We start from the raw sequence: 27,986 nt of genomic DNA on the forward strand, positions 1-27,986 counted from the left end.
CGGGCCTGGGCGCTGTCCCTCAGCTCTTCAGCTCAAGGCTAGCGCTCTACCACTTGAGCCACAGTGCCACTTCCGGCTTTTTTCTTTTTGCTTATGTAGTGCTGAAGAATCGAACTCAGGGCCTCAGGCATGCAAGGCAAGCGCTCTACCACTGAGCAACCTTCCCAGCCCTCATCTTGGAAGTTTTAAGTGAAAAGAGCATCTCGGTGGAGAGTCTGCATATGTACAGTATCTTAGGAAATTTTTATTTTTTTTTTATACTGAGAACTTGATTTTTCTATTTGATCATCTAGTATTTTTTCTTCTGTGTCTTCTTTCAGACAAGACTGAACAAATAAGTGACACTGGAATTTAAAGTGAAATGAAGTGGCATGTCTGAAGTAACAGTTAAAAGTGTGGTTAATAGGCTTTGTTTGTACACATTTTTAGCAAAATCTTGTCAAACTGTAATTTTCCTCTAGGCATGTTTTTCTAAATTGTGCTCAGAAAATCTTTTTGGCTTGAAGAAGTAAATACATTTGAAATTAAATATATATAAATATATAAAGTTTATATATATAAAGTTATATAAAGTTTATATTGAAATATAGGAAAATAAAATATTCCTGCATACCAAATTACAGTAATACTTATAAACAAGATGGATGTTTTTCAGTGAAGTAATTCTACACTTTGTTTCAGTCTATGCCTTTGTAGATAAGGCCACATAACCACCCACAGATTGAGATCAGAAAAATTACTTTTGTACTGTGCCAAAATCTAATATAAATCAATTGAAGATGTAATGCCAACCATATAGGTATTTGTATTTAGTCCCCAACCTCCAAACTTAGTATACTGTAGATTCCCAAATGTATTTGCTGCATTTTAAAGAAATATTAGAATACATATGTTTGGTTTGTTGTTTTGTCTTGTCTTCAGCAGGTCTTGAACTCTCCTTGCTTGTTTGCTGGCACTCTGTCAGTTGAACTAGACCTGGCATTTTGCTACTTAATTGGAGATAGGTGTCTTGAAGCCTCTTTTTGCCTAGGCTAACTTCGAACTATGACCCTCTAGGTCTCAACCTTCTGAGCATGTGGGATTATAGGCGTGAGCCACCAGTGCCAGTCTAGAATACCTGTGTTTTGATTAAAGGTTAAGTTTCCATTACTTACTTTGAAACACAGCCCCTGTATAACTAATTCCTTTGAAAACAAGTTAAATTATAAAATTTTGTGACTTACAACATACAAAATTTGAAGCTATAAACATCAAAATTAGGGGTTATATCTATGTAGTATATCTGTATTCTAAATAGTATTAACATAGTAAAGTTGTAAGTTGTTTGCTAGGTGAAAATTTAGAAAGTGTACCTATTTGCAAGTGTTTAGCAATGTGTACATAAAGACAACAGGGATATGTATATACAAGAAGATTACATATATTGTTTTCTGTCCATGATTTGAAGGAATTATAGGCATAGTGAAATTTTATTTATTACTAGAATTCAGTTTATAACTTGAGTACTTACATATTTCTATTTTGATTATTTTGTAAGGTTTGCATATATAGTTAGTAGTTAGAACATATATGTGCTAGGCTTGGCTCTGCTCTCAGTACTTCGTACCTATTACATACTGTTCCAAGGACATTGCATATATTCATACATTTTATCAGCACACGGCCCTAAAAATTTAAACCAAAGAGATAATATAGGAAAAGCAAGTTTTATTTGTTAATGGCTGTTTGCCATTACCTTTAAAGTTAAGTTGTCATTCATAATAGAAAACCAAAACAGTAACCTAACGGAAGAATCTTGAGAATGACTTAATATGATGTAGTTGCCAGAGCCCACTCAACTGCTGGGGCTGAGAGAAGGGGTTGGTTTCACTTGCTTTCAGTGATGCATTTTCCTAGTATGGTTGAACCACCTTCTTTTCCCTTCCTCTGAGGACTTTTCCTTTCCCTTTTCCTGTTTTTATCCCTTATTTCCTATAGTTGAGGAATTTTGCCTCTGACTGTGGCTATTTAGATCCATTCACATACAACTGAATATGGAATATATTGGTGGGTAGTTAAATATTTCAGGTTAGGGAGTAAAGGTGGCAGAAAAATTATATTTTCTAAAAAAGATGTGTAATCTCTTAGGAAGTATAATGGCTATCATTTCATCTTCTTTTCTCCTTGCTAGTTTTGATTATGAAGATGCAGGCTACCAGACTGCAGAACTTGTAAAGATGGATATTCTACTAAATGGAAATATTGTAGAGGAGCTAACAACTGTTGTACACAAGTAAGTTGAATAGAAATTAATCATGAAATGGGAAAAATAATTACTTTCATGTCTTTCTGAGTTATTTCAGATTTAATTACTTATTTCAGAACTTAGTTATTTTGGAACTGCTTTTAAAAGGGCAAGATGTATTAGAATCTAAGGGAAGGATAAAGTAGAAGGTGAAGTGAAGGCTAAAATAGAAAAGCACATTATATATTCATGAAAAAGCATAATGAAACCCCCTAAAAACTCCTTAGACAGTAGGAAGAGGAGAAAGGGGGATTAAAAAAGACTAATGTAGAAGAGGTGAATTTGATCTATCTATCTATCTACATATATAAATATTGTAAACCACTTTGTACAATTAATTTATGCTAATGAAAAAAGAAGAAAATCTCTAAGTTAATTTAAATAGGCTTCACTCCACCAGTTTTTCCTTCTGTTGTTTTCAACAGTTCAACTACTGAAAATATAGAGTATAATTACAATAACTAAAAAATGTCTTAAGGGAAGAAATGCTTCTCTTACCACGTAAAAAGTACAAGAAAATATTTTTTAAACATTACAATGATTGCTCTAGGATTAAGAACAAAATTAATTTTCATATTATAAACATTTTAATAAACATTTGAAAAGTCAGATATGTATGCACAAACTGCCAGATTGCTTAAAATAAGTTATAATGCACTCTTATAATTACTGTATTTTGTCATTTAAATTATTGTGAAACTACTTTGTGACAAAAATATCTATTAAGAAAGTAGGATATATACATTCTTACCTGACAAAAAACATACACAGAAAAACTAGAAGGACATATGTTTAAAATATCAAAATATTAATAGGGGTTTTCTGAAAAGTCAGGCATCGAGAATATTAGATTGGTGATATGGATCAAGGGTAGATCACTTGCATGTGAAAAGGCCCTGGGAATGATCCCCAGAACTGCAAATAATTAAAATGTCAATTTTCCCCTTCTAGTATATTTATAATAATGTATGTGGTAATATATTTTTCAAAATCAGAAAAATTTGACTTAGAAATTAATATTTATGATAAAGTTTCATTTGCACTCCTTAAAATATCAATGTTACATTGATTGTACATGTGTTTTCTTTTTACTTCTTTCAGAGATAAAGCATACTCTGTTGGCAAAACTATATGTGAACGCCTAAAGGATTCTCTTCCTAGGCAGCTGTTTGAAATAGCAATTCAAGCTTCTATAGGAAGTAAAGTCATTGCAAGAGAAACGTGAGTTGATAATCATTTTTGATCCCAGTCTTTCTTAGAAATAGTATAGCTAGAAAACTAAAAAATATTGAAAATTTTAACTTCATTGACCTAGGGTTTATTTATATAAACCTACTGTTTATATAAACAGTAAGATGGTGCTGGTTTATTAGTTCTAGTGGTTTAAATGATAATTACTTTGAATTATATATACTACAGATCATCAAGTGATGTACCTGGACTTAAACATTTTCCACTCATTTTATAGAGTAACTATGAGTTTTCCAAGATAAGTAGTTGTTTGTTTGTTTGTTTTTAAAGATTTTTATCTACATAGTTTAGAATCTATTCAGAAAAATTATAAATATAGAAACTGAATTTAAAGGACATTTTTTAACCTTAACCATTTAGTATCACTTTACTAGAGAGGCTATAAATCAGAGAACTATAGGAATACTGTTTTTTAAAATTCTAGATTAAGGTATACTGGTTTATAGTAGACATAGAGAGCAAAGTTAATTTCAGTGGGAAATTGGTCATTTCCATGAAATGTAATGTATGATAGAGGACACTGAGGATGCTGCTCTGCTTGAAACAGTAAGTGCAGAGTCTTTTGCAGTACTTTTTCTCAGCCTTACAAGTCCTGTGAGCTCTGGAAATCAGAAGTACTTCCTCAGTTATGAAAAGTTGGTTGCTACTAAATTCTAACATGCCAAATTTAACTTATCAGTAGTGTTGAACATTTTCATTTTTATATAGATTTTATAACATTGTGGTAGTTTTGTTCATCTCAGAAGAGGCAAGGTGGAGTTGATACCTAGTGAACATCCTAGAAAGTGCAAATTAAAACAAGGATACCGAGTTGACATTCTAACATAATTATATTACAGATACTTTAAAAGGAAACAAATTATTTTATACCTTAAAAAATAACTAAAATAGGGAGCTGCTTTTCAAAACTGTAGTGATCTGCAAATCTCTCATAAAAAAGTAGTGTAACTGATAGATGTATTAAAATCAGTTTTGTCTTGAAATAAGTTTTATAAAAGCCTAAATCTTGTAAATATTATCTTACTACCTGTTTGTAGTAAGATAATAGCCATTTTAAATTTTCTAGAAGTATTAGCAGTATTTCTAGGTTAAGCCAGAAGTAATCAGTTACAATTCTTTTATAATGGTCATAATGTTCAAGTTTGACCTAATTAAGCCTGACTGATATATAACCTTTTTAAAGGAAATCCAAAACACTACAACACTGAGATCCCACCTTACTACAGTTAGAGTCAGCAATTAAGAATAAAAACAAAAAATGTTGGCAAGGGTGGGGCCCTATTTTCATTGTTGGTAGGAAAGTAAACTTAGGGTAACCACTATGGAAAGCACTATAGAGCTTCCTCAGAAAACTAAAAGCAGACTGCCTATGATCTGTCAATACCACCTTTGGGCATCTATCCAAAAGATTGCAAGTCAGAATACAATAAAAACTCCTACATACTCATGTTCATTGCTGCACTATTCACTATAGTCGTTAGGGAAACAGCTATACAACCGATAAGTATGTGTGTGTAATATTGAGTGAAGTCAGGCACATCTCATTTGTGGATATCTAAAACATAAACATTTATGATATATATAGTTCCAAATGCATATATACACTATCAAAGTAAAGTATGGTATACAGGGCGGATTTTCTTGGTGTGACCCCTTGGGACAATTAACAGTTTAATAAAATGAATACCAGAAAGTTGAAATATGTCTTGTTAGAGGAGGCTAGAGTTTAAGGGGAGGGCAGCAGATGGAGAGAGGAATGATGGGCATATAGAGTCATGACATTCAATGTCCATACATGAAAATGGAACCAGGAAACTTGAGGATGAGCAGGGCTATAGATTAGGAACAGAATGGTGATCAGGGGTGCATTGCACACTGACATGGTCAAATGCAATCCTTTTGTACAACTACTAAAAAAATAATCTTAATGAAATGAATGCTTGTAATAATGTTTGCTGTTTTGCTAAAAGCATTTGCAGTACATAATTGCAACATTACATTAGTAATACTAAATGTATTAGTAAAAGAAAACTTGTTTTGGAAAGAACTTTTAAATACTACAAAGAAATTATGTACTTAAACATTTCCTCTTTTACAGTGTGAAAGCCTATAGAAAAAACGTTTTGGCAAAATGTGTACGTATATTGCTATTTATTTTATGTTGCTTTATGTTGTGATTTTTATCTAAATGTTATATGAGTTTCTGGCACAGTAGTCTCTATGTTAGACTAGTTATATAATCCAAAATTCCAAGCCCAGAATCAACAGTGATTGGAAACTAAGTTTCCATGGGGATCTATCTAAAATATAAAGATTTACAGGAGGATAAGATCTAGCAGATTCTGGTTTGAAGCCAGTCCTTAAGACTTCATCTCAAATTAACTAGTGAAGGCTAGACTGTACATGTAAACAAACAATACAGATTTCAAGTGATTATCAGCCATGAACAAGTAATCGGAGGGAGTCCAATGCCCAAGTTCAACCCTAGTAGAATCAAGAAAGCAAGCATTAATGAAAAACTAAATAAAGCCCTTCCTATATTTTGAGAAGGTGGTGTAACTAAGATCTGATAGCAAGGCAATGCAAGAAGTAATTTTCCAGGTGTCTACCACATAAATAGTAAGGTGATTATGTTTGTAATCTTGTCTTATGTAAATACATGATTATTTTTCTATGAGGTGAATTGGACTTCTAATTTTTCAAAATACTTTTCAGTATGGTGGTGATATTACCCGAAAAATGAAACTTTTGAAGAGACAAGCAGAAGGCAAAAAGAAGCTGAGGAAAATTGGTAACATTGAAGTTCCAAAAGATGCCTTTATCAAAGTTTTGAAAACACAACCTAATAAATAATTCATAGAACCAACCAAAGAAGTTTTGTCAATTATAATTGATGTTATCTTTTTTTTAGTAACTCATAATATGTTGGGAACAGAATGAAAAACTTTAAAATATGTATATTACTTTAAGGGTTTCCTACTAAATAATCTAGTAGATTTTCTTTGAAAAGAAATAGAGGGTTAGGTAGGATTCCAAAGCTATATTGCCTTGTCTCATATTTCAGTTCCATTACTGACTAGTAGTAATCATGATCAAATTACCTATACTTTATCTGTACCATATTTAGTAAAATTGACCTCCTCATACTTCATAGTACCTTTCTACTTTGATATGATGAAAAGATAATAGATTTTAATTATTTAGAGGAATGCATGCTATACAATGAATTTTAACCTTTTTTATGTATATTTTTTTACTTCTACTTAGAAGAGTTGCCCAGTTGAGGTTCCATCTGACTTAAGTAAATGGATTCTCTTAAGTCCACAAGTGTCAAATTTTATCTAGACCAATTTACCTCATATTTATGCATCATTTATTAGATAAGTAAACAACATAGTGCCTAAACATAGGTTTTAGCTTTTGAAGTTAGTATATTTTATCAAGTGTTACTTTGAAGTTAGATGGTTTACAATATACATATAAGTTAAATTAGGGAAAGGAACTGTTTTATTTCTGATATTCAAAATACAGGTTTTTGGTCAGAAGCTATTATTCATTAATTACCTACATTTCAGACCTCATTTCACACAACCAATAAGTGGTTGATTCAAATCTCTTAGCAAACTCCCACATTCATTCAATAACTAATTTAGCCAATGAGTTGTCTTCTACCTTGAGTGAAGAATTTGAATTTTACTGTAAGTTGCTTATATTAAGACATAATTATGAATAGTGAGGCTTGGAGGTTGTTTGTCCTAATTATATAAACTTCTCCCTTCTAGCTGTGACAAAAGAGAAATATGAAACTCATGACAATAGTTTTGAAAATCTAGCTGGCTTCTAAACGTGTTCTGTTCATCATTGCCAAGGAAGTCACAAGCTGCTATTTGGCACGATATACACTATGGTTCTCCTAGCTTTTTTTTTAATTTCAGCAAATTTTATTCTTTATGATTCTAGGAAATATTACCTGTACTAATCATAGCTGTACAAGGAAAGTATTTTTTAGACTTTTTAATGTAAGCTTCTATGGCCACTTTTATAGCCAGCTGATATTAGTGATTTGGAGTTATCTGCCCTTAAAATGTTTCCCCAGAGAACACCTTTTTGCGAACAGTGATATGGTTATTAGGATAGCCAACATTAGGTTTGATATGTGTCAGCCAAGGTGCAGAATCCAGTCTTCCCTCATTCAGTCTACATAACAACAGAGAAAAAACTATATAACAACAGATGGAAAGAAGCTGACATTTATTGTCTAGATTTCACTGACAAATAGAACTTGGAACAATGGTTTCGTTCTTCAAAGGTAAACAACTTTACTGCTCCTTGTGAAATGTCTTTCATAGGCTTCTAAGTTTCTTAAAGCATTGTTTCTTCTGAGTTAGGGAGCTGTAATGGCCAGAGAACAGTTCTGCTGAAGTACTTGAGGAGGACCTGAACATAATCATTGCTATAATGAGAAAGAGATCTTATACCTTTAAATCTCAGAAGCAACACAGTAGCATACCAAAAGACACCTATAGCTTTTACACTTATTATATAACTTATGGTTGTAAGAGTTGTTTTTAGTAAACAATTTTAGTTATTTACAAGGACACGGGCATTTTTTCTGCTTCCTGGTCCCCAAATTCTGTGTTCTACCACACCCTTCCTACACCATGATGTACTAAAACCATGAGCTGAACACACTCTCTTTGTTTCTGCCAGGTATTTGTCATAGTGATGAGAAAAGTTACAGGTAATAGCTTGGCAAGAATGCTGGTTAGAAAGGGGTCAGACAGGATGATGAAGCAGAACACAACAGTTGATTCTTTAATATTTGGCCAAAGCTCTTGACAGAATGGCCTAAGCACCTACTGGAAAGAAGAACTCGGCTAGTGCATATAGGAGGGCTCAGCTTTATTTTCAATGCATTGAGATTCTTAATGTGTTTTGCTTTCCAGAAGGCTACTGCATAGATGAACCTGAAACTAAAGATACTTATTTCAGAACTATGAACCCAAGGTGGGTGGTGTCCCAGAAAATATTTTTGTGTTTGTATATGCTAATACTTGGGGTTAAATTCAGGACCTCAAGTTCTTAACTTTTTTTGCTCAAGGCTGGTACTCTACTACTTGAGCCACACCATTTTGCTCTTTAATTGGAAAAAAAATCCCACTGCAGGGGCTGGGAAGGTGGCTTAGTGGTTGAGTGCTTGCCTTGCATGCATGAGGCCCTGGGTTCGATTCCTCAGCACCACAAAAGCAGAAAAAGCCAGCAGTGGCACCATTGCTCATGTGGTAGAGCACTAGTCTTGAGCTGAAGAGCTGAGGGACAGAGCCCAGGCCTAGAGTTCAGGCCTCATGACCTTCTCCACACCCCCCCACCCCCACATAAAACCCACTGCCTTTTCTGCCCAGGGTGACTTTGAGCCTAGATTCTCTAGGATTATAGGCATGAGCCACTGGCGCCCAGACATAATAGATATTCAAATGACTTGAGGCCATGTAAAAATCTCTGTGCAGGGTTTCCCAGCATTCATACATTTGTGTAATACCTTCACTATTTTCCCATGGCCAGACACCGTCTAAATTACTATTTAGTATTTTTATTCAAGTTCATTCACTTTTGTAAATGCATTTTAAGAGAAAAAAAACTTAAGACTATTAGCACATCATAATCTGGAATTAATGTGGCACTATTTCATTCTCTATCAGTTACAAAGATAATAAAGTATGGGTTTACAGAATATAAGATACACAGAGGATAGGGAACATTTTATTCTCCCTGGAGCAAGACTAAGGAAATATGGGCAGAAACGCTATCTTAAGTCTCCTAACTACATGATGGTAACTATCAAAAGTAAATTCGGACTCACAGGGACTATTAATAGTTGGAATCTCCCAAATGCATGTGTTCTTTATTTCACTTCTGCAAATAAAATTTAAATAATCTTTTATTATTGTTGTAAGCTTTATTTGAGTTAAAGATAGAAAACGATATAATTTTATTTGCAATTTAATTATGCAAATTGTTAGGACAATCTTAAATAGTATACAGTGATTCCTTTTATATACACTTCATTTTATCACTTTAGACAGTTCACATATATGAAACAAAAGCTGCTAATGAAGTTTAACAATAATCAAAATACTTTTCAAAAGAATAATCTTCAGTTTGAAACTAACTAGGTATAAAGCTCATAACTGCCAAGATACTCATATTAAGGATATGAGACCATTAAATAAAAATAAGCGTATTTGTAAAAAAGTGCAATAGAAGGTACACAAAAACACATTTACACACACTTTCCAAAAAGATGTAAACTTTACTTTTAGGCACTGTTATCTCTTCAGATTTCCTTAACCAGCAATGTATAACAGGACTTCTGATGTCCAGGTTACTACTACAGAAAGATGACTAAGGCAATCACGTGCAGAAACGTGTGACTCACAGAAAATACAGGCTTCTTCCAAAAGCAAAGGTCTGTAATAATAGGGATTTGACATCTGAAAGATGTGGAATGTCATTTCAAAATTAAAAAATAGACATCTATGACACACTTGATGTGCAGAATCTTTCTAAAACAAGCTTTAAATAGGCAGACATTCATTTCTATGCTATTTTTTCAGGAGGCCATAGAGCTTCTGTACTTTCTAAGAAACAGCCAACCAAATTAAGCACAAACTGCTTCTAAATCTAAAGATGGAATGTTTAACATGTATTTTTAAATGGCAATCTTCAAAATTTCCCATAATTATATTGCATAGCAGAAAATTTCTGTAATAAAAAAGTGTTCTTTCTTTCAAGCAGAATTTTGCTCCAGTCTCCTTCAAATTCCTTCTTTCATACTGAATAGTGGATCCACAAGTTTATTGTGCACATGCATTAAACCTTAAAGAAAAAAAGCCACAGTTCCAGTTGTGTTAATTTTGACCTATCTCATTTCCTTCAGAAAAAAAAACAGATTTTTTTAGGTATATTTGGTCCATCTGTTACAAAACAAGTCAAGTTTATTGAAAAAAATACAAATAGAAATGCTCTGAATGGTTACTTCTAAATAAATAAATAGTATAGCTCTAGAATGTACACAGGTATTTTAGAAATAACGAAAGCTAGATTAAGTTCTTGTCTTTAATCTGTTAGGATAGCAAAATTGGGTACGACTTGGTTAATAAATACATTACACCTAAAAGTTTACATTGATTTTGATCTGGCAATTCCTCTACTATACTCCATTGATGGGCTTAAAAATTGCTATAACATTGGTACAGCTTCAGTCCTAAAAAAAACCCAAAAAACTGATGCATTCAACTGTCACAGTATTTTCTACTATTTTAGAATGTGTATTTATAAAAAGGCTCAATTACAACCTTAACCTTTACAAGTTGAGGGAGCTTTCCTAAAGCAATAGAGTAGAAACCTGTATTAAATTATAGAGTCTAAATATAGGTTTAAAGTTAAATTAATTTTAAATTTCACTTTTGTAAGATTCATATATGCTTGTAAATCATTCTAACCTACTGAATTTTGGTAAATAACTCATCTTCCAGTTAATCATATGTGTGTAAGTACTAAGTTTCTTTGAGAAGAAAAAGTTGGTAAAAATAAAATACTGTCTTTGGCAGTAAACTAAAGATTGTATACTTTGCATGCAAGCTAAAGAAACTAGTTAAAATTTCCAGATAATTAAGCATCATTAAGAACCTAGGAGAGGGTGGGGAAGAGGCAGTTCAGAAAACTGTATTTTTAGTTTGGGGAGATAGGATACACACACACATACACACACACACACACACACAAAATCCACTCCTAGAGGGCAAGCAAAAAGCAATATACAGAGGGAGAAAACCCTACCAGAGATCTTCCAAATAGGAAGTGGGGAAGCATTCCAGTTTAGTGCAACTGAAAGGAACTATATTGACTTCTCAGTAATCTTTTTTTTTCTCTTTTTTCCTGTCGTGGGGCCTGAACTCTGGGCCTGGACACTGTCCCTCAGCTCTTCAGCTCAAGGCTTGCGCTCTACCACTTGAGCCTCAGTCCCACTTCCAGCTTTTTTTCTGCTTATGTGGTGCTGAGGAATCGAACCCAGGGCCTCCTGCATGCAAGGCAAGCACTCTACCACTGAGCCACCTTCTCAGACCCGACTTCTCAGTAATCTACTTCAAGGTCCAACCAGCACCATAACCCTTATGAGTTCTAGTGGGAGAGGATGCAACAAAGGGTAGTTTCAGAAGAATTGTCATATTCTAGAGTCATCTTAGGACAGTTTTTCCACTTAATAGAATTCATCTATCTGCCAACAATTTTTTTTATTGTGAAAATACCATACAGAGGGGTTACAATTACATGGGCAAGATTACAGAATACAGTAGAACTTTAAAACTCACTAAAACATTACGATAAGCACTAAAAATCCAACTCATTATAAAATGTGTTTGTTTTTAAACTGTACAATTGTCTATATAAAAAATTCATATAATTGGTATTCAAGTCATAAAATTAAATATTTCTGAGTCCTGATAAAAATGCACTATACTTCTTGAAATAGCAACTCGCTGCTTAAAGAGAAACAGAAAAAATATCAACACAAGGACACAAGACCTATTGAAAAGGGCAAAAATAAGTAGCTATAATAAAATTCTCAAGTATTCAACTTGTGTCTTTCAAAGAATATATAATGAAATAAAGTTCCATTTACTAATAAGCATTAGTGTTTTACAGCTATTAACTTACTTCTTATTTAGGAATTAAATACTTATAATATTTTTAAGGTTTATGTTGGCATGTTGTAGTGATAACAGAAAACAAGGTAATGACCTAAGTGGAACTTGAAAAATTACAAATAACAACTTCACATAGTATTAGTTTCTGCCAGGACTTTGATATGATGTACTATAGGACATGCTAAATAGAGTTAATGTGAATACTTATAAATACTGCCAAATGGGATTCAAGAGATAGCTCTGTCCACTGAGTAACTTGACCCCATTTTTCTATCAGACATCACACAATAAAACCTCATCATAAATGTAACAGCCCCAAAGTGGAAGATGCAGTGTCTAAAGCAAAGCAACAGTCCTTTCATGAATATTTTACGTGTCAACTCTTCTTAGAAGAGCTTAGGGTCTATGTAGATACACTAAAAAATCTAAGTATGTACAAAATACACGTTTCTCTAAATTATCTAATATCTATACTTTTAAAAGAAGCAATGCTTACAGTACTGCTATAAGATATAAAACAGAGAAATATGGTTTGATATAGGCATTATTGTTCTAGAAGGCAGCATGACAGAGTGGACAAAAGCTGTGACTCCAGGCAAGCCCATCAATTATCCAGCACTGCTCACAGATGAGCTACATAACGTAAGTTACTAACCAACTGTTAGGCATTTTAATACATTTGAAAATGGAAGTAAAAAAGAAATTGCCTCACAGTACTTACTCTTGTAAGAATTGGGTACATAGATTAATACAGTGCATTTAGACTAGTTTCTAGTTGTAAAAGTACTGCTATTATTTACTAAAACCTGAAATGTAAACATCTGATTAAAAAAAAATTGTGACAATCACCCTAGTGCAGGATTTAGCTGAGGATATGATTACTGGAAAATGGATTTGTTAAACACCTTAAAGCTGGCATTAAATTTTGTAGATGAAGATGGTTTCCTGGATTAATATCAGAAAGCTACTGCTTACTGGCCATACAATCTAGAAGACTACAGGAAAATATATGAGTAGAACCAACTGAAGTACTCACTGCTTCCACTTCTCAAAGTACAAAAAGCCAACTGTTCTATATTAATTAGATATTTGTGTGGTTTGTATAAATTATAGAAATATAAATGACAAATTTAAATATGATGCATCTACTTAGCTAGGTATCTAGTTTAAAAGGCAGCTGGAGAATATTTAGTAAAAGAGTAAAATACAAAATATAAGAACAAATACAATGCAACTATATTCACAACATGTTTAAAACTTTGTTACCAAAGTATTATTTTCAGTGTTTGCTAAACTTTTGATCATTTATATAACACACCTTCATAATTTTCCCATACTGAAATATTTACATGCACTATAATGTATTGGTTTCCCTGGAAATTTTAATTGTAACTTTAATATACTAAATTTCTGAATATAAGGTGCTATATGATGTAGGACACCATTATTTTATCATTAAGAAAACACTAGTGATAGATAAGCTATGACACCAAGTTTAAGACATATATCAATTTCCATCAAGATCAATGTATTTTAGAGACAATTAGATATAACTTTCTTAACCTTGACTTAAGCAGTGATATTCATGAAACATAGTTTTGATTTGTCAGCACATTTCCCCATACCTGTTAAACAGTTACTTCAGTAAAAGGGCATATTCACTTATGTGCAGGAGTAGCATAAATATATAAATTTGTGTATCATAGATACACAAATTTACTTTCAATAGCAGCTACATAAATATAGCTGCTTTAAATAGTTTTAATAGTTTATGTATTTTGGCTTACATATGGACCACAGTTAGCCACAGATGTCAACATACTTAGTGAAGTTAAAATGTTCCTTGAAAAATCTCCTAACCACCAATTATGCCAGGGATGATGACTTTATACACAAACTAGTTCAGTTATGTTTGTGAATTACTAAACTGCACCACAAGGAAAAACAAGGAAAATTAGCATGTGCCTGTCCAGGTAGTGAGTTAGATGAGACTAGTAAATGAGGAAGAAACCCAGAAGAATAGCATGGCTGCTTAATCTTGTATAATCAATAGGAAAGAAAATACTTACTTTTGGATTGGAAGAAAAGTAACATGAAAATCTAGACAGAAGAAATTCCTTCATGAAACAAAACAGGAAATGTCTGTAAGCTACTATTATCTGAGGTGAAAGTTTTGTTTCTTGAAAACACTGGCATGTATCAGCACAGTGCCAGCTTTGAATAGGCCACAGTGTAGGATTTACTTCTGATCACAGGAAGCTTTATCATTTACAACAGAACATCTCACACTTTGTTTTGGAAGTCAATGCTCACCTTTAAAGTATTTCACAGTTTTAACCCTTAATTCTAAAGTAGCATCTTCATCACACACAAAAATAGTTCGAGGATGCTGCTGAAAAGCTGAAACTGTCCACATGTGGCTGACTCCTTCTTCTATGGCTTTGTACAGGGCAAATGCCTTGTGTGCACCTGTTATAAGGATCATTACCTGAAAAATCATAAGTACCACGTGTTAGTTAATAGTCAATAGAATAACAGAAGATACTGGTGTTTGAGGAGACCAGGGAGAAAAAAAAGATGAGACAAACATGATGGTTGTAAGAAACTCATGTTTTAAATGAGTTCTGTTTGTACATTCAAGTCTAGACATAATTACATGTCATCATAGCTTGTCTGTCCTCTTTCTATGAACCTTTCAATCTTGTTACCGGCAAAGAATTTCCATATAATGAACCATTAATAAGCACAAAGTATAATTCGTCCTGTAATTTTCAAAGAAGGAGATCATTGTACAATTAAGAACTGAAATAGGCAGGATCTCTGGATCGGAGCTCATATATTCTTAAATGTATTAGATTTAGAAAAGATCCAGCCCTAAATGGATTCATCTTCATCTGGAAACTAAGCTATATCCTCTTACATACATCATGAGGGACTCCATACTAAGTCATCCTGAGGACTCCAGTATGGTGTAGGGTGCTATTACATCTATGTCCCCACAGTCCTTCCACAAAACTGTTTCAACTGAAAATAAACCATATGGTTAATAAGATTTTGGGATCTCAAAATGTGAAATAGGAATAGACAAGTAAAGTGTTATTGAAAAAAAAAGGCTCTAATTCTTAGGTTATAGTTCCAAAAGATTTAAAATTAGGTGATTCCTACATATAGACAAAACGGAATTCCTAAAAACTAAATCACAGGATTGTTTTGTTGTTATTTTTTTGTCTTTTCTTTTTGGTACCAGGGATTAAACCCAGGACTTTGCACTTGCTAGGCAAGCACTCTGCCACTAAGCTACCTCCTAGCCCTAAATCACAGTTTTTATTGCATATTAAGTTTCATAGGATGTGCTTATTCTGTATCATAATCACTACAAAACAAACATCAATGAAAAAAGCTCAAATACTATTTCATTATTACCTCTCGAGCATCCATCACTGTCCCCACACCAACAGTTAGAGCCATAGTTGGTACTTTTGATAAATCTCCATCAAAATATTTAGCATTTGCCAAAATGGTGTCCATTGCTAGTGTCTTTAATCTTGTCCTTGATACTAAACTGGAACCCGGCTCATTGAAAGCAATATGACCATCTGGACCTATTCCTTTCAAAAGAAACATATACACAGATACACATAGAAAGTGAACTATCTCTTAGATACAAAGTCTTCTCAAACTTGAACATGGTTCAAGAACAAATAATCATAAAACACCTACCTTGTTTTATTAGCTGCCTTCCTAATACTGCATTTAAATAGTATTCTGTATTTAACAAAATACTTCCATATTTTCTATATGCACAGTATTGAGGTGGCATAATTCTTATAATAATAACAAAACTAATTATCACCTTAATGTAACACTTTATAAAGCATTTTCACATATATCATCACAACCCATATATCTAACAATCTGGTTTACAGACACACCTATTTCTCTTATCTCCAGCTTTTTGTAAACACAAACAGAAAATGTTGGTGGTCAAGGAAATAATAAGCTACTCATACAAGGTTAGAAGTCTTCTGATTTTGAGTCCTTAAATAAGGAGCCTCCTTTGTAGCTTTATTTCCTCACTTATTAAAACAGACTAGACAAGATAATATCCAGTTGGTTTTCCAAACATTCTGACTGCAGCCTGTTTCGAGAAATAAACATTTAAACTATGCTCAAGTGTGTATATGCATGTGTACACACACACACACACACACACACACACACACACACACACACACACACACACACACACACACACACACACACACACACACACACACCCTTACTAGAAGTTATACAAGCCTCTCCTCTCTTTTTCCTCTTTTCTGTATCATCTCTCTTCTTTCTACCCTCTCATCCTCCTCTCCCATCTCTTTCTCTCTTTTCCCTCCCTCCTTCCTTTCACTCTTTTTTATTTTTGTGTGTGTGTGTGATACCAGTACCAGGACTTGAACTTAGGGCCTCTTTCTCCCTTGCCTATCTGCTTATGGCTGGTGCTCAACTTTGAGCTCTATCTCCACTTAGCTTCAAATTGTGATCTTTGGATCTCAACCTCCCGAGTAGAATTACAGAATAGATTTGTAGGTTTGTGTCAATGGTGCCAAGCCAAGGTATTCTATCACATTCCATTTCATAAATAAAGCAAAAACAAATGCTGTTATGTGATTGATGATACCGATTTCTTAGTGAAAAACATTGCTTTTAAGAGACCTACATTGATGCTAAAATATAGATAACAATATGGTATTCCTTTCAATAAAATGAGAGGTAATTCTTTACAGAAAATCAAGATGCTATAAAAGAAATTCTTTTAATATCCTTTTCCTAGTAATCATATTTATGACAACTTCAATCAAAAACTCAAATCACAAGGTGTCAGCGATTACCCTAAAGAGTCCTTTACATTTATATTCTACATATTTATTATAACAAAAAGGTACACATTACATACAAGTCAAATAAAAATTTCCTGAGGTGAATTACAATAAAGTAAAATATGCCAGCGTAATCTATCTAGTTTTGAAGGTTGAAAGAAGAAACTAATATATGAAGCAAATATTGATGACTGAAATCTAGGTATCTGTAATGTGAGGACATAGGTTTCTTCAAATGAGGATCTACATGTCATTAATATACAAAGATTATTTGCAATATTAAGTACATATTTGCCTGTAAATACATGTTTGCATTATGTTTGTATATTTATCTTTAGCTTTGTATAAAGAGAAATAAAATTAAAACAGCTTCTGAATAGGAAATCTATGAGGAGTAACTCTTGTATTCTTACTGGTGATTTGGAACCCATAGAAGTGTAAAGCTAACTTTACACAGGAGCCAACAGTTTCACTTATTGGTCATATGTAACTTAAAAACAGAAGCTCCTGACCTTGTATAAAAATAATCGGGCTATTTCTTATTTGGTCTTTAAGACTAAATTAAACAAACACTGACTCAATGAAATATCTAAAAAACTTGTATGTGTTTGTTCCTTTAGTTTTCTGGATAAAACTTAAATTTATGAGAGTAAAGACTTTATGTTCGTTACTGTATCTTAACCATATAGAACAATTGTTCTAAAAAGGAAGTACTCAATAAAAATGGTTGAATGAATGAATAGATGATTGAAAGGCTCATATTATTTCCTCTAGTTATCTGTTCTACTCTCCTCACTACAGTGTCTTGGAACAATCATTTTTCTGCTATTAACTGGAATCTAAGGATAAGCACTTTGTCCCAAGTTGAACCAGTCAGAATAGCTCTCTAGATGTGACTCTGAACCTATTACATAGGAAAAAAAAAAAAAGAAGAGGAAGAAAAGGAGTCAACTAGTCAACTAGAACTAAGATCATGAAGACAGAACTGAAGAAAGAAGGCTGATGAATTCCTGCTTCTGAGACCTGAGGTTCTCTGGTTCTTGTTTTTCCAAAGATTTGGTTGTTTGAACTCTTCCTTCTGTTTTGTATGTTAGCCCAAGAATCATTCCAATTAATTTATTTTTGTCCTATTTGTCAGTCCTTGTTACTATAAACCACGTAAATCATTCATGAAACAAAGCCAAAACAACAAAAATGTCACATTGTCCCCTCTCTACTTCATAAAAGATATTAAAATATTATAAACTAATATATTTAGATTCACCTTACATGTCTCTCAACATGTTTACCATGAGAGGAAGAAAGAACGTTTTGGAGTTTGTGCTTTCTCTTCTCTCTTTTCTATCAAGTGAACAGAATTTCTACTCTAATTCCTTGAAGTGACCAATAGTAGGTCAGCAATCTTGATCTCATCTAGTCCTATCTGTTCAGAGGGAGAAGAAAACCCCATTTTGGCTTCAAGCCCCACCTACAATCTCTATTCCCACTTTACCTTTAATAAAGCTGACATTTTGATCCCACTTGGCACAGTTTCTTAGTGTTTATTAACCAAGCCCTGGAATAAAAGAAGGGCAAGTGGTAAGACCCAGATACTAAGCCTCATCTTGAAAATTCCAATTATAAAACCTAGTCAACAAATGCCAGTAATCAAACGAGATTCTTTCCAGTGCAGATGCAATAATTAAGTTATTCCAAATAGGAAACATAAACATAATATTTAATTCCTATCTTCATACACAGTGTAATTATGTCCTTTAGTAATTATACCTGACAAATAAAATGTCAGATCTTGGACCCTCAGACTATAATGAAGATTTCAGTGGGGAAGCCAGAAACTTTCTTAAAAAATGTTTCCTTTCTCTTCTTGGAGGAGGAAGAGGAAGAAAATATAGCAAGAGGACGCTTTACCCAGATTGGTTAGAAAACATAAACATAACTAGAATTTATGTTTCATTACTTTGAAGGGAGAAATAAGGTGGTCTGTGTGAGGAAACATATAAAATGTTCAGAAGTCATTTAATTAAAATAAATTTGAAATGACTTAAAGGTATGGAAGATGACTCTTGAGGATGAGTGCTGTATCAGAAATATTGGATTAACAGAGTTGCATTCTTACACATCACACCAGAACCATGAAAACTTTCTGGAAAGCAAGCAAAAGAAGTTCCAGAGTCCTTATGAGGTATTTTCCCTTCTGCAAATCCTGCCTGCTGGCATCGCACCTTCAAGGGATTTGCCACAGGGGTCCTCGTGTAAAGTCAATGAATTAACAACAAAGAAATGTCCAGAATGAAGACATTTTTTAACATACTGTTTTCTTTTGTTAGTTTTTTTTTGTGGTGGGGGGGAGGGTTAGTGGTAGTAGAGTCTGAACTCCAGGCTTCAAGCTTGCCAGGCTTCTCTAATACTTCAGCCTGCGTCATTCCTTTTTCTTATTTTTCATATAGGGTCTTGCATTTATGTCCTCGCTGGCCTGTACTACAATTATCCTATTTACTCTTCCCACACAGCCTAGATGACAGATACACACCATGACACCCAACTTTTTATTGGGGGAAATAGAATATGCCCAACTCTTTGCCCAGACTAGCCTTGAACCATTATCTGCCTGATCTCCACTTCCCATGTAGTTAGGATTACAGGCTTGACCCATTACGTTTACTGACTCAAGATCCTTTTTTTAAAATTGATTAACCACTACCAGCTAATATGCTTTTTTTTTTCACAGAACAGGAAACGGGTGAAAACATTTTTATGAAAGACAATTTAGAAATCAGATATTGTAGTAGTGTGAGTTCAGTTTGACATGGAGTTTAGAAAATCTAAAGAGTAAGTGGATAATATACTGCTTAAGCATCCTCAAACATCTAAAGTTTCCATCTAAATATTGGAAGCAAAACAGTAATTATCTCAAATTTGAGAAATTTGTATAAACTGGACTGTGCAAGTAAGGACTGCTAAAGTGATACTAGCAGACTTTATTTAAAGCACAGATGGCATTCTATTTTGAAATACAAATTAGTAAGCTTGCATCCTTGCTCAGATAAATAATCATCTATCTACAGAAGAAGATGAATGTTACCAGTTCTGCTACATGAATCAAAATTTCCTCAGAGAAGATTTCATTCTCTCTGGATATCTTTATAAATAACTCAGCAAAAATCTCAGGAAATTCAATAAGCTAAGGGACAACTATGTTAGCCTCTACACTTCAGGGAAGGAAAAGACTGAAGTACACCAACTACAGGCTATATGCTAACCACTGTCTTTAGGCATTTTAACATGTAAGAGTATATTTAGTCTTCACAATTTTAGAATGATTCATATTAACCGGTTTTATAAATGATTTCATTATGCTGAGCTTTAATAAATCCAGCAGGGACCCAAGGAGAGCAAGAGACCTAAAAGGGATGCTAATTTATGTCTCATGGTAAAATTCAATTTGCATCTAATTTATGTAATTTTGAGCTTTATAATGAATTATTAGACATAGATATTTTAACGTTGCTTTAGATTATCAGTATTTTTAGCAGAAAACTAAAGAAACTAGAGAAACAATTTTGGTTTTATGTAGCTTTTTTTACACCATTCTGAAGGTAATTAGCTGGCTGTCTCAGATGCTTCATATGATGACAGAAAACCTTATTATTACTACAAAGGGAGAAATTCTATATTCAATATAACATGTACACATACATATATACCCATAAATGTAAAGTATAGATAAACTTCACCTAGGAGTTGGTCAATTAAACTTTGGAATTTATGAAGGCAATTATACAGTTTAACTCCTATTATTTAAAAACTGATGATAAAAACAATCTTTTTATCATTTGTAAATGATTTTTCTCAGTGAGATGAATCAATTTAAATGATCTTCTAATATCTACCCATTTCCCAAGCTAACTTTCACATTCAATCCTGCCTTAAATGAAATATAAGCTAAAGCTATCATTTAGGAACATAAACAAGTCCCTAATTGATAAATATTCCGTAAACTGACAAACCTTAAAGGGACAACTGGCATAGTTAAACAGGGATTGAGAAAAAAAAAAGAAAGAACCAACCCTCTCTTAAATGGGTTGGAAGTATGAGTCATGCTAGCATTAGTCAATGATCATACACATTAGCCAATGAGCAAAAACATCAGATACCAAATTTGAGTCTCTGGGACCAAAAAAAGAAAGAAAGAACAGGTTTTGGGACCCACCTCTCAAGCCCTAAAGGATTTTGTCCACTGTTAGAATTTCAAAATTATAATTTGATTAAACAAAGTTAAATGACAGTCTATTTCTGTTTGTAATAGGTGAATACTGTGGATTGTCACAGATATTTATGTTATATAATGTATATATAATGTTTATTTTTAAAGCTACAATTCATTTGGTTTAATTTTATTTTAAATTAATACACACTTGTTACATGAGTGAGTACTACAGTATTATTTCCAGAGAAGCTCACAGTATACTTTCAACAAATTTATCTCCTCCACTGTATTTCCACTCTTCCCACACTACATCCCCCTTTAAAAGCATTTTGTGGGTTGCATTATATTGTCTTTATTGTATATATGTAGTGTCCTTTTTAATTTCCTTTACCACCCCTTTCTTTCCCCCACCCTTCCCGTGAATTGATACTCCCTTTTCTGTTTTAGCTCCATCACTATTTCCAGTACTACTTCTGCTTTTAATTAGTGGATATTACAGTCAGTCACAGGTACTCTTTATGTTGTGCAATGGTTAGACTTCTTTTTTACTTTTTCTAATTTTAAAGAGTTTAATAAAATCTTCTTACATACCTCCAACAAAAAGATCTATTCCTCCTGCATCTTTTATTTTCTTTTCAAATGCATCACATTCTGCTTGTAAATCTGCAGCATTCCCATCAAGGATATGAGCATTGTTAGGATCTATATCAATGTGCTTAAAAAAATTATTCCACATATAAGAGTGATAGCTTTCAGGATGATTTCTTGGAAGTCCTAAGTATGAAGTTAATAAACAGACATGAAACTCTCCAGAAATAAGTCTAATTGTTTATGTCACATTCAATTTTAATGTATTTCTATATAGAATATATGCTTAGTACATTTTGGAAGCATACTGCTTTATATTTATCTGCAAACCATCCATGGAAACACTACTATAGTTCTTATTCAATTTATAAACAAGTGAAACACAGAGAACTTTTCCTGAGACACACAACTCAGACAGGGGTTGAGATGAAAACATTTTACCACTATACACTTTGCATACACACAAAATTTTAAGGAAATAATCTATGTATTAAAACAAATTAACCATTCAACTACAATGTAGCCATGGTCCTCTATTCTTTCTAGACTTATGAGAAGTATATTTAATCATAATAGCTCTTTAATTGGCACTTATGTGACCACTAAAAAGGTATACTTTCATATATATATATACTTATATGTGTGTGTTTGTGTATAGATAGATAGATAGATAAACAGACAGATAGATAGATAGCCGGTAGTGGGGCTTGAACTCTGGGCCTAGGAGCTGTCCCTCATTTCTTCAGCTCAAGGCGAGCACTCTACCACCTGAGCCATGGTGCCACTTCCGGTATACTTATATTTTAAGTTACTATGCATCAGAGATCATTACAGTTAAGTAAAGCATCTTAAACTCTACACTCAAGGCTACTAATACCATGTCTTTAATTTCAAAGAAATATTATTTCTTATGCTTTTTATATATAAATCATGTAATTTACCACCCACAACATATAATGCCAATTTAATCCATGCCCTTAGGTGAAAAAAAGGGCTGAAGGGGCTAAGAGGAAGAGAAAGTTCAAAGATATTACAAATTCCAGCATAAATATATTAATCTAAAGATATATTCATTTTATTTGAAAAATAATATACAACATTCTCAAATAACTTATTCAATATATTCAAATATATCTTACCCACATATTCATCCATATTAAAAGTCTTCACATATTTAAAAGAAAGGTCTCCATTCTTGTGATATTCTATTAGTTTTTTGTAACATCCTAGAGGTGTACTCCCTAAAAGAAAGAGATTTCATTTTCTAAAATAAAAATCTACTAAAAATATATACCATCAATTATTCTTTTCATAACATTCCATATTCCTAGTATGTCAGGCAAAAAGTACTCATTTAAATGCATATTCAACTAACAAAAATAGGCTAAAGTTCTTCCTTTGCAAGCTTGAATTTGCTGAGCAAGATTGGAAATCTGTTCACAAAAAAATGTTTGGAATAATATTCTTGAGTTGATGGGTATGCGAGAGAAATAATATTTAAAGCATATCTTATGAGATTGAGAAAACTGAGGTGAGGTAGGTTGGGAGGGCAGAGAGACAAAGATGAAAGGATCAACATCAATCAAGATGCATTGTATTCATAAACTGATTCATGGTATAGTCACACTTATGGACAATGACTTAAATAAAAATATAATTGAAAAAGAAATGTTCTACAGAACACATCTGAATAAAAACAAATATCCACACAGGAAAAAAAACCTTTAGTTCTAGCATAAATGCTAGCATAAATGCTAACAGGTTAAATGTTTACTAATTCCTAAATCAAAAGAGAAACTACAACCAAAATACCTAACTGTCCCCACTTTTAAAATTGACCACAAAACTCTGAAAAGATTGAGAGGAACTTTGTCAGTTTTTTTTTTTGGGGGGGGGTCAGCTTTTTATCTGAAGTTCTGGTTTCTGATATTCTGTCATCTTCAGTACATACCCACTAAAAGGCCTAAGTGAGAAAGTTAAGTCTTGTTTAATATAGAAAGGACTCCCTGAAAATGTGATCTTGTTATCAGTTACACACACACATACAGTATTTACAATATGAGAGGGCTTACACAATGACCTTTGTTGAGCCTCAAACAGCATTTTATTTTATTACTATTTTTTATCTTTCTTACAGGTAATAAAATCAAAACTTGGAATATAGAACAAGTAAGGTGCACTTTGATTTTAGATGTACTACCCTTTGCAATTGAAAGATTAGCAAAAAGAACTGAGGGTGAAGAATATCAAATAAATGGTATTATTACAATTAATACCTGAAACTAAATGGCATTCTTAAGAACATAATGACTTAGAATTATGACTCAGGAACAAAGCGATGATCATTGTATTTTGTAGCACGAAAAAATCAAATGACACTACCTGGATATTTTCTAAGAAAATTCTTAATCGAAATCTAAATCTAACATAAGAGGTAATTAATGCTTAGGTATATTCTGTGAAGATACCAACCTATAAATTTTTCCTTGGAATACTTTTATTGTAGAAGGAAAAAAAAGGCCAATAAGGGACATTATAAAGTAAGTCATATGAAATTAAGAGACAACAGGACATACACTGGGTACCTCCCATGGTTATAAAAGGGCTAAAACAACATAGAAATAATATGAATAGTGACAGCAATGCTAGAAACAAAGGTATACTAGAAAAAGTACAAAGAGTACCATCATTTAAGTTAATTATTGCATTGTAGAGTGATAAGGAAAACAGAAACAGTACAGAAATAGTAGCAAAACTTTATTTATATTTCTGGCTTTATAAAATAACAGGTTAAATCAATGATGTGTCAATAAATGAAAATGAAAAGCATTAAGGAAAACCCTACAATTCCACAACCTTAGATAACATGAATATCTATAGTACAAAATGTCTTTTATTACCTGTTGGTAAACCCAGTGTGAAATATCTGTCCTGTCCAGGTTTGAATTGAATGATACGATTACAGATGTATTTGGCTGCCCATTCACTGGCCAAGTCATAGTTATCCAGAATGACAAGTCTCATTACGGTAACCTATGGTTTTCAAACCTAAGAAAATATGATTGGAGAGCAGTTAAATTATTTTCAGACAAACTGAAGTTTAATACACTGATGATTTTTAAAAGGGTTTCACTTGAAAAGAATGAGCACATATAACAACACAACCTGTACTTGCAAAAATGGAATAATGACTGGTCTCTTTTGAGCAGATCATTTCAAAGCCTAAGTTAATCCCAACAACTGTATCGTTAAGAAAACACAAGGCCCATCAAGACATGTAGATAGTAACAAGGCCAGAATTCAAATTAAGGTACTCTGTTTATAAAGACAGCACACCTACCACACCACATACAGTATATTAAATATTCTTACAAAAGCTACATAAATGCACCTATAAACAAAGCAGTACTCATTTATTAACTCAAGTTAATGTTTGTAATTATTGCTTAGCAACTTTGAGTTACTTACTAAAATCCAGTACTCCTCTTACAAATAACAAAATAACCAAATCTCCCTCTGTTAAAGTATTTCTACCTCTCCGAAATAATTGTCATTTTTATTAGTTCTCTATCATTCCAGATTACCTAATGCATTTGAATGAAATACAGAGAAATAATTTTTGAGAATGAGGTCCTACCATGATTTTTTAAGTGAATTAAATAGAATAAAAAGTTCACTAAAGAAGGTGCTGATAGATCTAAGGGGAATTTTGTTCACAAAAAGCAAGTGTAGTTTTGAAGATTTTTTATTATAAGAGTATTAAAATAAGGGCTGTGGACTGATGTACTATCATGAAAATGTGGGAACTGGCACTAATTCACCCCTCCTGGCTTATATAAGAAATGTTATTTTTATGTTATGAGGATTTGTTCACATGTACACTGTATTTTGCAATCATAATTTTCAGATTTTAATTCTTAAGGTGATTTTATCTTTTGAGTTATCACTCATCTTCTCATTAGCATTCCTGAGTTCTGTATCCCCAATACTTTAATTTACTACATGATTAAGTCAAATGTGTTAAACTCAAATGTTTGGATTTAATGGGAATAGAAGGTTTTATTACAATGAATACAGATGGATCTGTATACAACGAATCTGGATGACATTCTTAAGAATGTAATGACTTAGCATCCTGGCACAACAATAGTTATAATCACCATAATTAGTCAAGGACCACTATCTAGACTTCTGTTATAGTAACAAGACAAATAGCACTTATGGAAAAAAAAATTAGATGGCCAAATTCATTCTAATAAATGGATTCACCTTCCATTTAAGTTTATCAATAATCTTACATCAAAAATTAATTTCAGAGTTATGCAGAAAAATCAACAGCAACTGTTGGCTATTAGGACTGATTGACTATCTATCTATCTATCTCCACTTCTAATAAGAATGGTCAGCGAACCGATTATTAACAAAAAGAATGTTGGAAGAAGGAAAACCGTATTTAATGTTTCAAGTGTCTTCTGTGTCCTGGGTATACTTACCCAACACACCTGGTAAGAAAAACAGCCAGCAGGATTAAAGAGGGATGGTATTGTTAAAATACAGTTTCTAAAATTGAAATCATCATTCTCTAATCTTTAGATGAAAACTGCCATACCAAGAAAGGTATGCTGAAATCATAAAGCTATGAACTTTGACAGGAGATTCGACTTAAGTGTGTCTGACTCAAAGACTCAGTCAAGTTCCCAACATGCCTTATGGGTTGAAAATCACTTAGGAGGGTCCTTTTTAAAAACAGACTTTCGGGACGGGTGCGGTGGCTGGGTTTTCTTTTCTTTTCTATGCCATCTATCTGATTGTCTAGGACGATGTTTCAGCATATCTGAAATAAAACCCCATAAATGTAATACAAATGCCACAGGTGATTTTTAAAATTGGGTTAATCTTGGAAAAGAACAGCATATATTTCATTGCAAAAAAAAAAATTCCCAAGTTTCTCAGACCAAGGTACAGAGAAGTGTTGTTGTTGTTGTTGTTATTTTTTTGTTTTGGCCCAGAGTCCACTTCCAACATCCTGAACGAATTGTCCTCATCCAGAGGAAAGAAGGATGTCTGTGACACACCTTTTGCCGTTTTTACCCAGTCCTCAGAGACATGAACTTAGCTTGAAGGATATTCTCTGGCACCACAGTCAGATGGACGGCACAGAAGAGAGAAGCGGCCACGGCGCCGTCCTCCCCCCGCAGGTGCTGATTCATTTCGGACGGCCTGACAGCGGGCCGGCCGGCCGGGCTGCCAACTTCGGGGTGGCCGGCAACTTCTTCACCCCCGAAGTTACTGGGCCGGCAGCCGGGCTTCGGGGGCCGGCCCTGGGGTCTGAGTTCGGAGAGGCTCGGTGCCCAGCTGGTCTGCCAGGAGCTGCGGGGACCTGCAAGGTCTGGGGCCCCGGGGGGGTGGGGGACCCCATCCTGATGCAAGGGGGGGGTCCCCCAGAAAGCCAGCGGTCCTGGGGGGGCAATCCCCCCCCGCAGCCAGCTACAGTCTGCAGACAGGATGACGGCTACCATGTCCCAAGGAGGTGTCCGGAGAAGCCGTGAGAAAGGGGGGCCAGGGCGCGCCCCCCAGTGCCCCAGGACAGCGCGAAGCCAGGCCCCGGATGTCACACAGCCCCCAGCCCCCCGCCCGCCCCGCCCCGGTTCCGGGACCCCCAGACCCGCCCCTCCCCAGCCTCGGGGGGGGGGAAGCAACGGTCCCCAGCCCCCCCCCCAGCCACGTTTTCGGGGCCGTTCCCCTAAACTCACCTGCGGACACACAGACTCTCGGGATGCCGGAACAGCTGGAACTGCCGACGGACACCTGGCAACCTGCGAACGCCCCCAGCCGACGCGGGGTGCACCCAGCCCAAAGACCCGGATGCAGACCCGCGCGCAGGAAAGGGCCGCCGCGCAGGCACTGCGCATGCGTGCGGCCTGGGCGCGTCTGGCCGGAGCGGCGAGGTGTGTCCTGGTGCTCGGCCTCGCCTCTTCCTGCCCAGGTTGGGGAGGAGGGAAGATGGGGGTCTTGGGTTCCTGGGGCATCCTTTTACAATGTGATTTTTTAAAATTTCTCAGAAGGCAATTTGTCAG

General features: G+C 34.3%; 2 protein-coding genes across 9 annotated transcripts in view; one reads left to right on the forward strand and one right to left on the reverse strand.

Moving 5' to 3' along the window:
* Guf1 (GUF1 GTPase) overlaps nucleotides 1-6,461 on the forward strand; it is a 22,133-nt gene extending 15,672 nt beyond the window's left edge. The window contains exons 12-15 of the mRNA XM_013008913.1: nucleotides 2,073-2,272; nucleotides 3,386-3,505; nucleotides 5,634-5,670; nucleotides 6,251-6,461. Coding sequence (XP_012864367.1) covers nucleotides 2,073-2,272; nucleotides 3,386-3,505; nucleotides 5,634-5,670; nucleotides 6,251-6,388 — 495 coding nt within the window. The 3' untranslated portion in view covers nucleotides 6,389-6,461. The remainder of the gene's footprint in view (nucleotides 1-2,072; nucleotides 2,273-3,385; nucleotides 3,506-5,633; nucleotides 5,671-6,250) is intronic.
* Nucleotides 6,462-7,769: 1,308 nt separating this feature from the next.
* Gnpda2 (glucosamine-6-phosphate deaminase 2) lies at nucleotides 7,770-27,807 on the reverse strand. Of its 8 annotated transcripts, XR_001174734.1 has the most exons (9): nucleotides 27,663-27,806; nucleotides 24,810-24,957; nucleotides 23,049-23,150; nucleotides 21,913-22,095; nucleotides 15,667-15,851; nucleotides 14,557-14,731; nucleotides 9,396-10,411; nucleotides 8,396-8,508; nucleotides 7,770-7,972 (listed from the first exon to the last, which is right to left on the reverse strand). XR_001174734.1 is itself a non-coding variant. In XM_013009061.1 (8 exons), exons 2-7 carry the CDS (start codon nucleotides 24,931-24,933, stop codon nucleotides 9,438-9,440), a joined length of 780 nt encoding a protein of 259 aa, XP_012864515.1. In that variant the 5' UTR covers nucleotides 24,934-24,957; nucleotides 27,663-27,807; the 3' UTR covers nucleotides 7,770-7,972; nucleotides 9,396-9,437. The 8 variants fall into 8 exon arrangements, 4 of the variants coding, with proteins under 4 accessions (XP_012864515.1, XP_012864514.1, XP_012864513.1 ...); XR_001174736.1 differs by having other exon boundaries at nucleotides 7,770-8,508; nucleotides 9,396-10,799; nucleotides 27,663-27,807; XR_001174735.1 differs by lacking the exon at nucleotides 8,396-8,508.
* Between the last annotated feature and the right edge of the window lie 179 nt (nucleotides 27,808-27,986).

This window comes from Dipodomys ordii, unplaced genomic scaffold (genome assembly GCF_000151885.1).
Source record: "Dipodomys ordii isolate 6190 unplaced genomic scaffold, Dord_2.0 Scaffold8, whole genome shotgun sequence".
In the NCBI taxonomy this organism is placed as follows: domain Eukaryota; kingdom Metazoa; phylum Chordata; class Mammalia; order Rodentia; family Heteromyidae; genus Dipodomys; species Dipodomys ordii.

What these genes read in the sequence shown, in the direction of transcription:
- Gnpda2 (XM_013009057.1), bottom strand. Translation starts at nt 24,933, where the DNA reads ATGAGACTTGTCATTCTGGATAACTATGACTTGGCCAGTGAATGGGCA. An exon ending in TAATATGGATGAATATGTGG is followed by an intron (nt 22,096 to 23,048) that starts GTAAGATATATT and finishes CTTCATACTTAG; the next exon opens with GACTTCCAAGAAATCATCCT. An exon ending in AACTGTGAAATACTTTAAAG is followed by an intron (nt 10,412 to 14,556) that starts GTGAGCATTGAC and finishes TTTTTCTTTAAG; the next exon opens with GTTTAATGCATGTGCACAAT.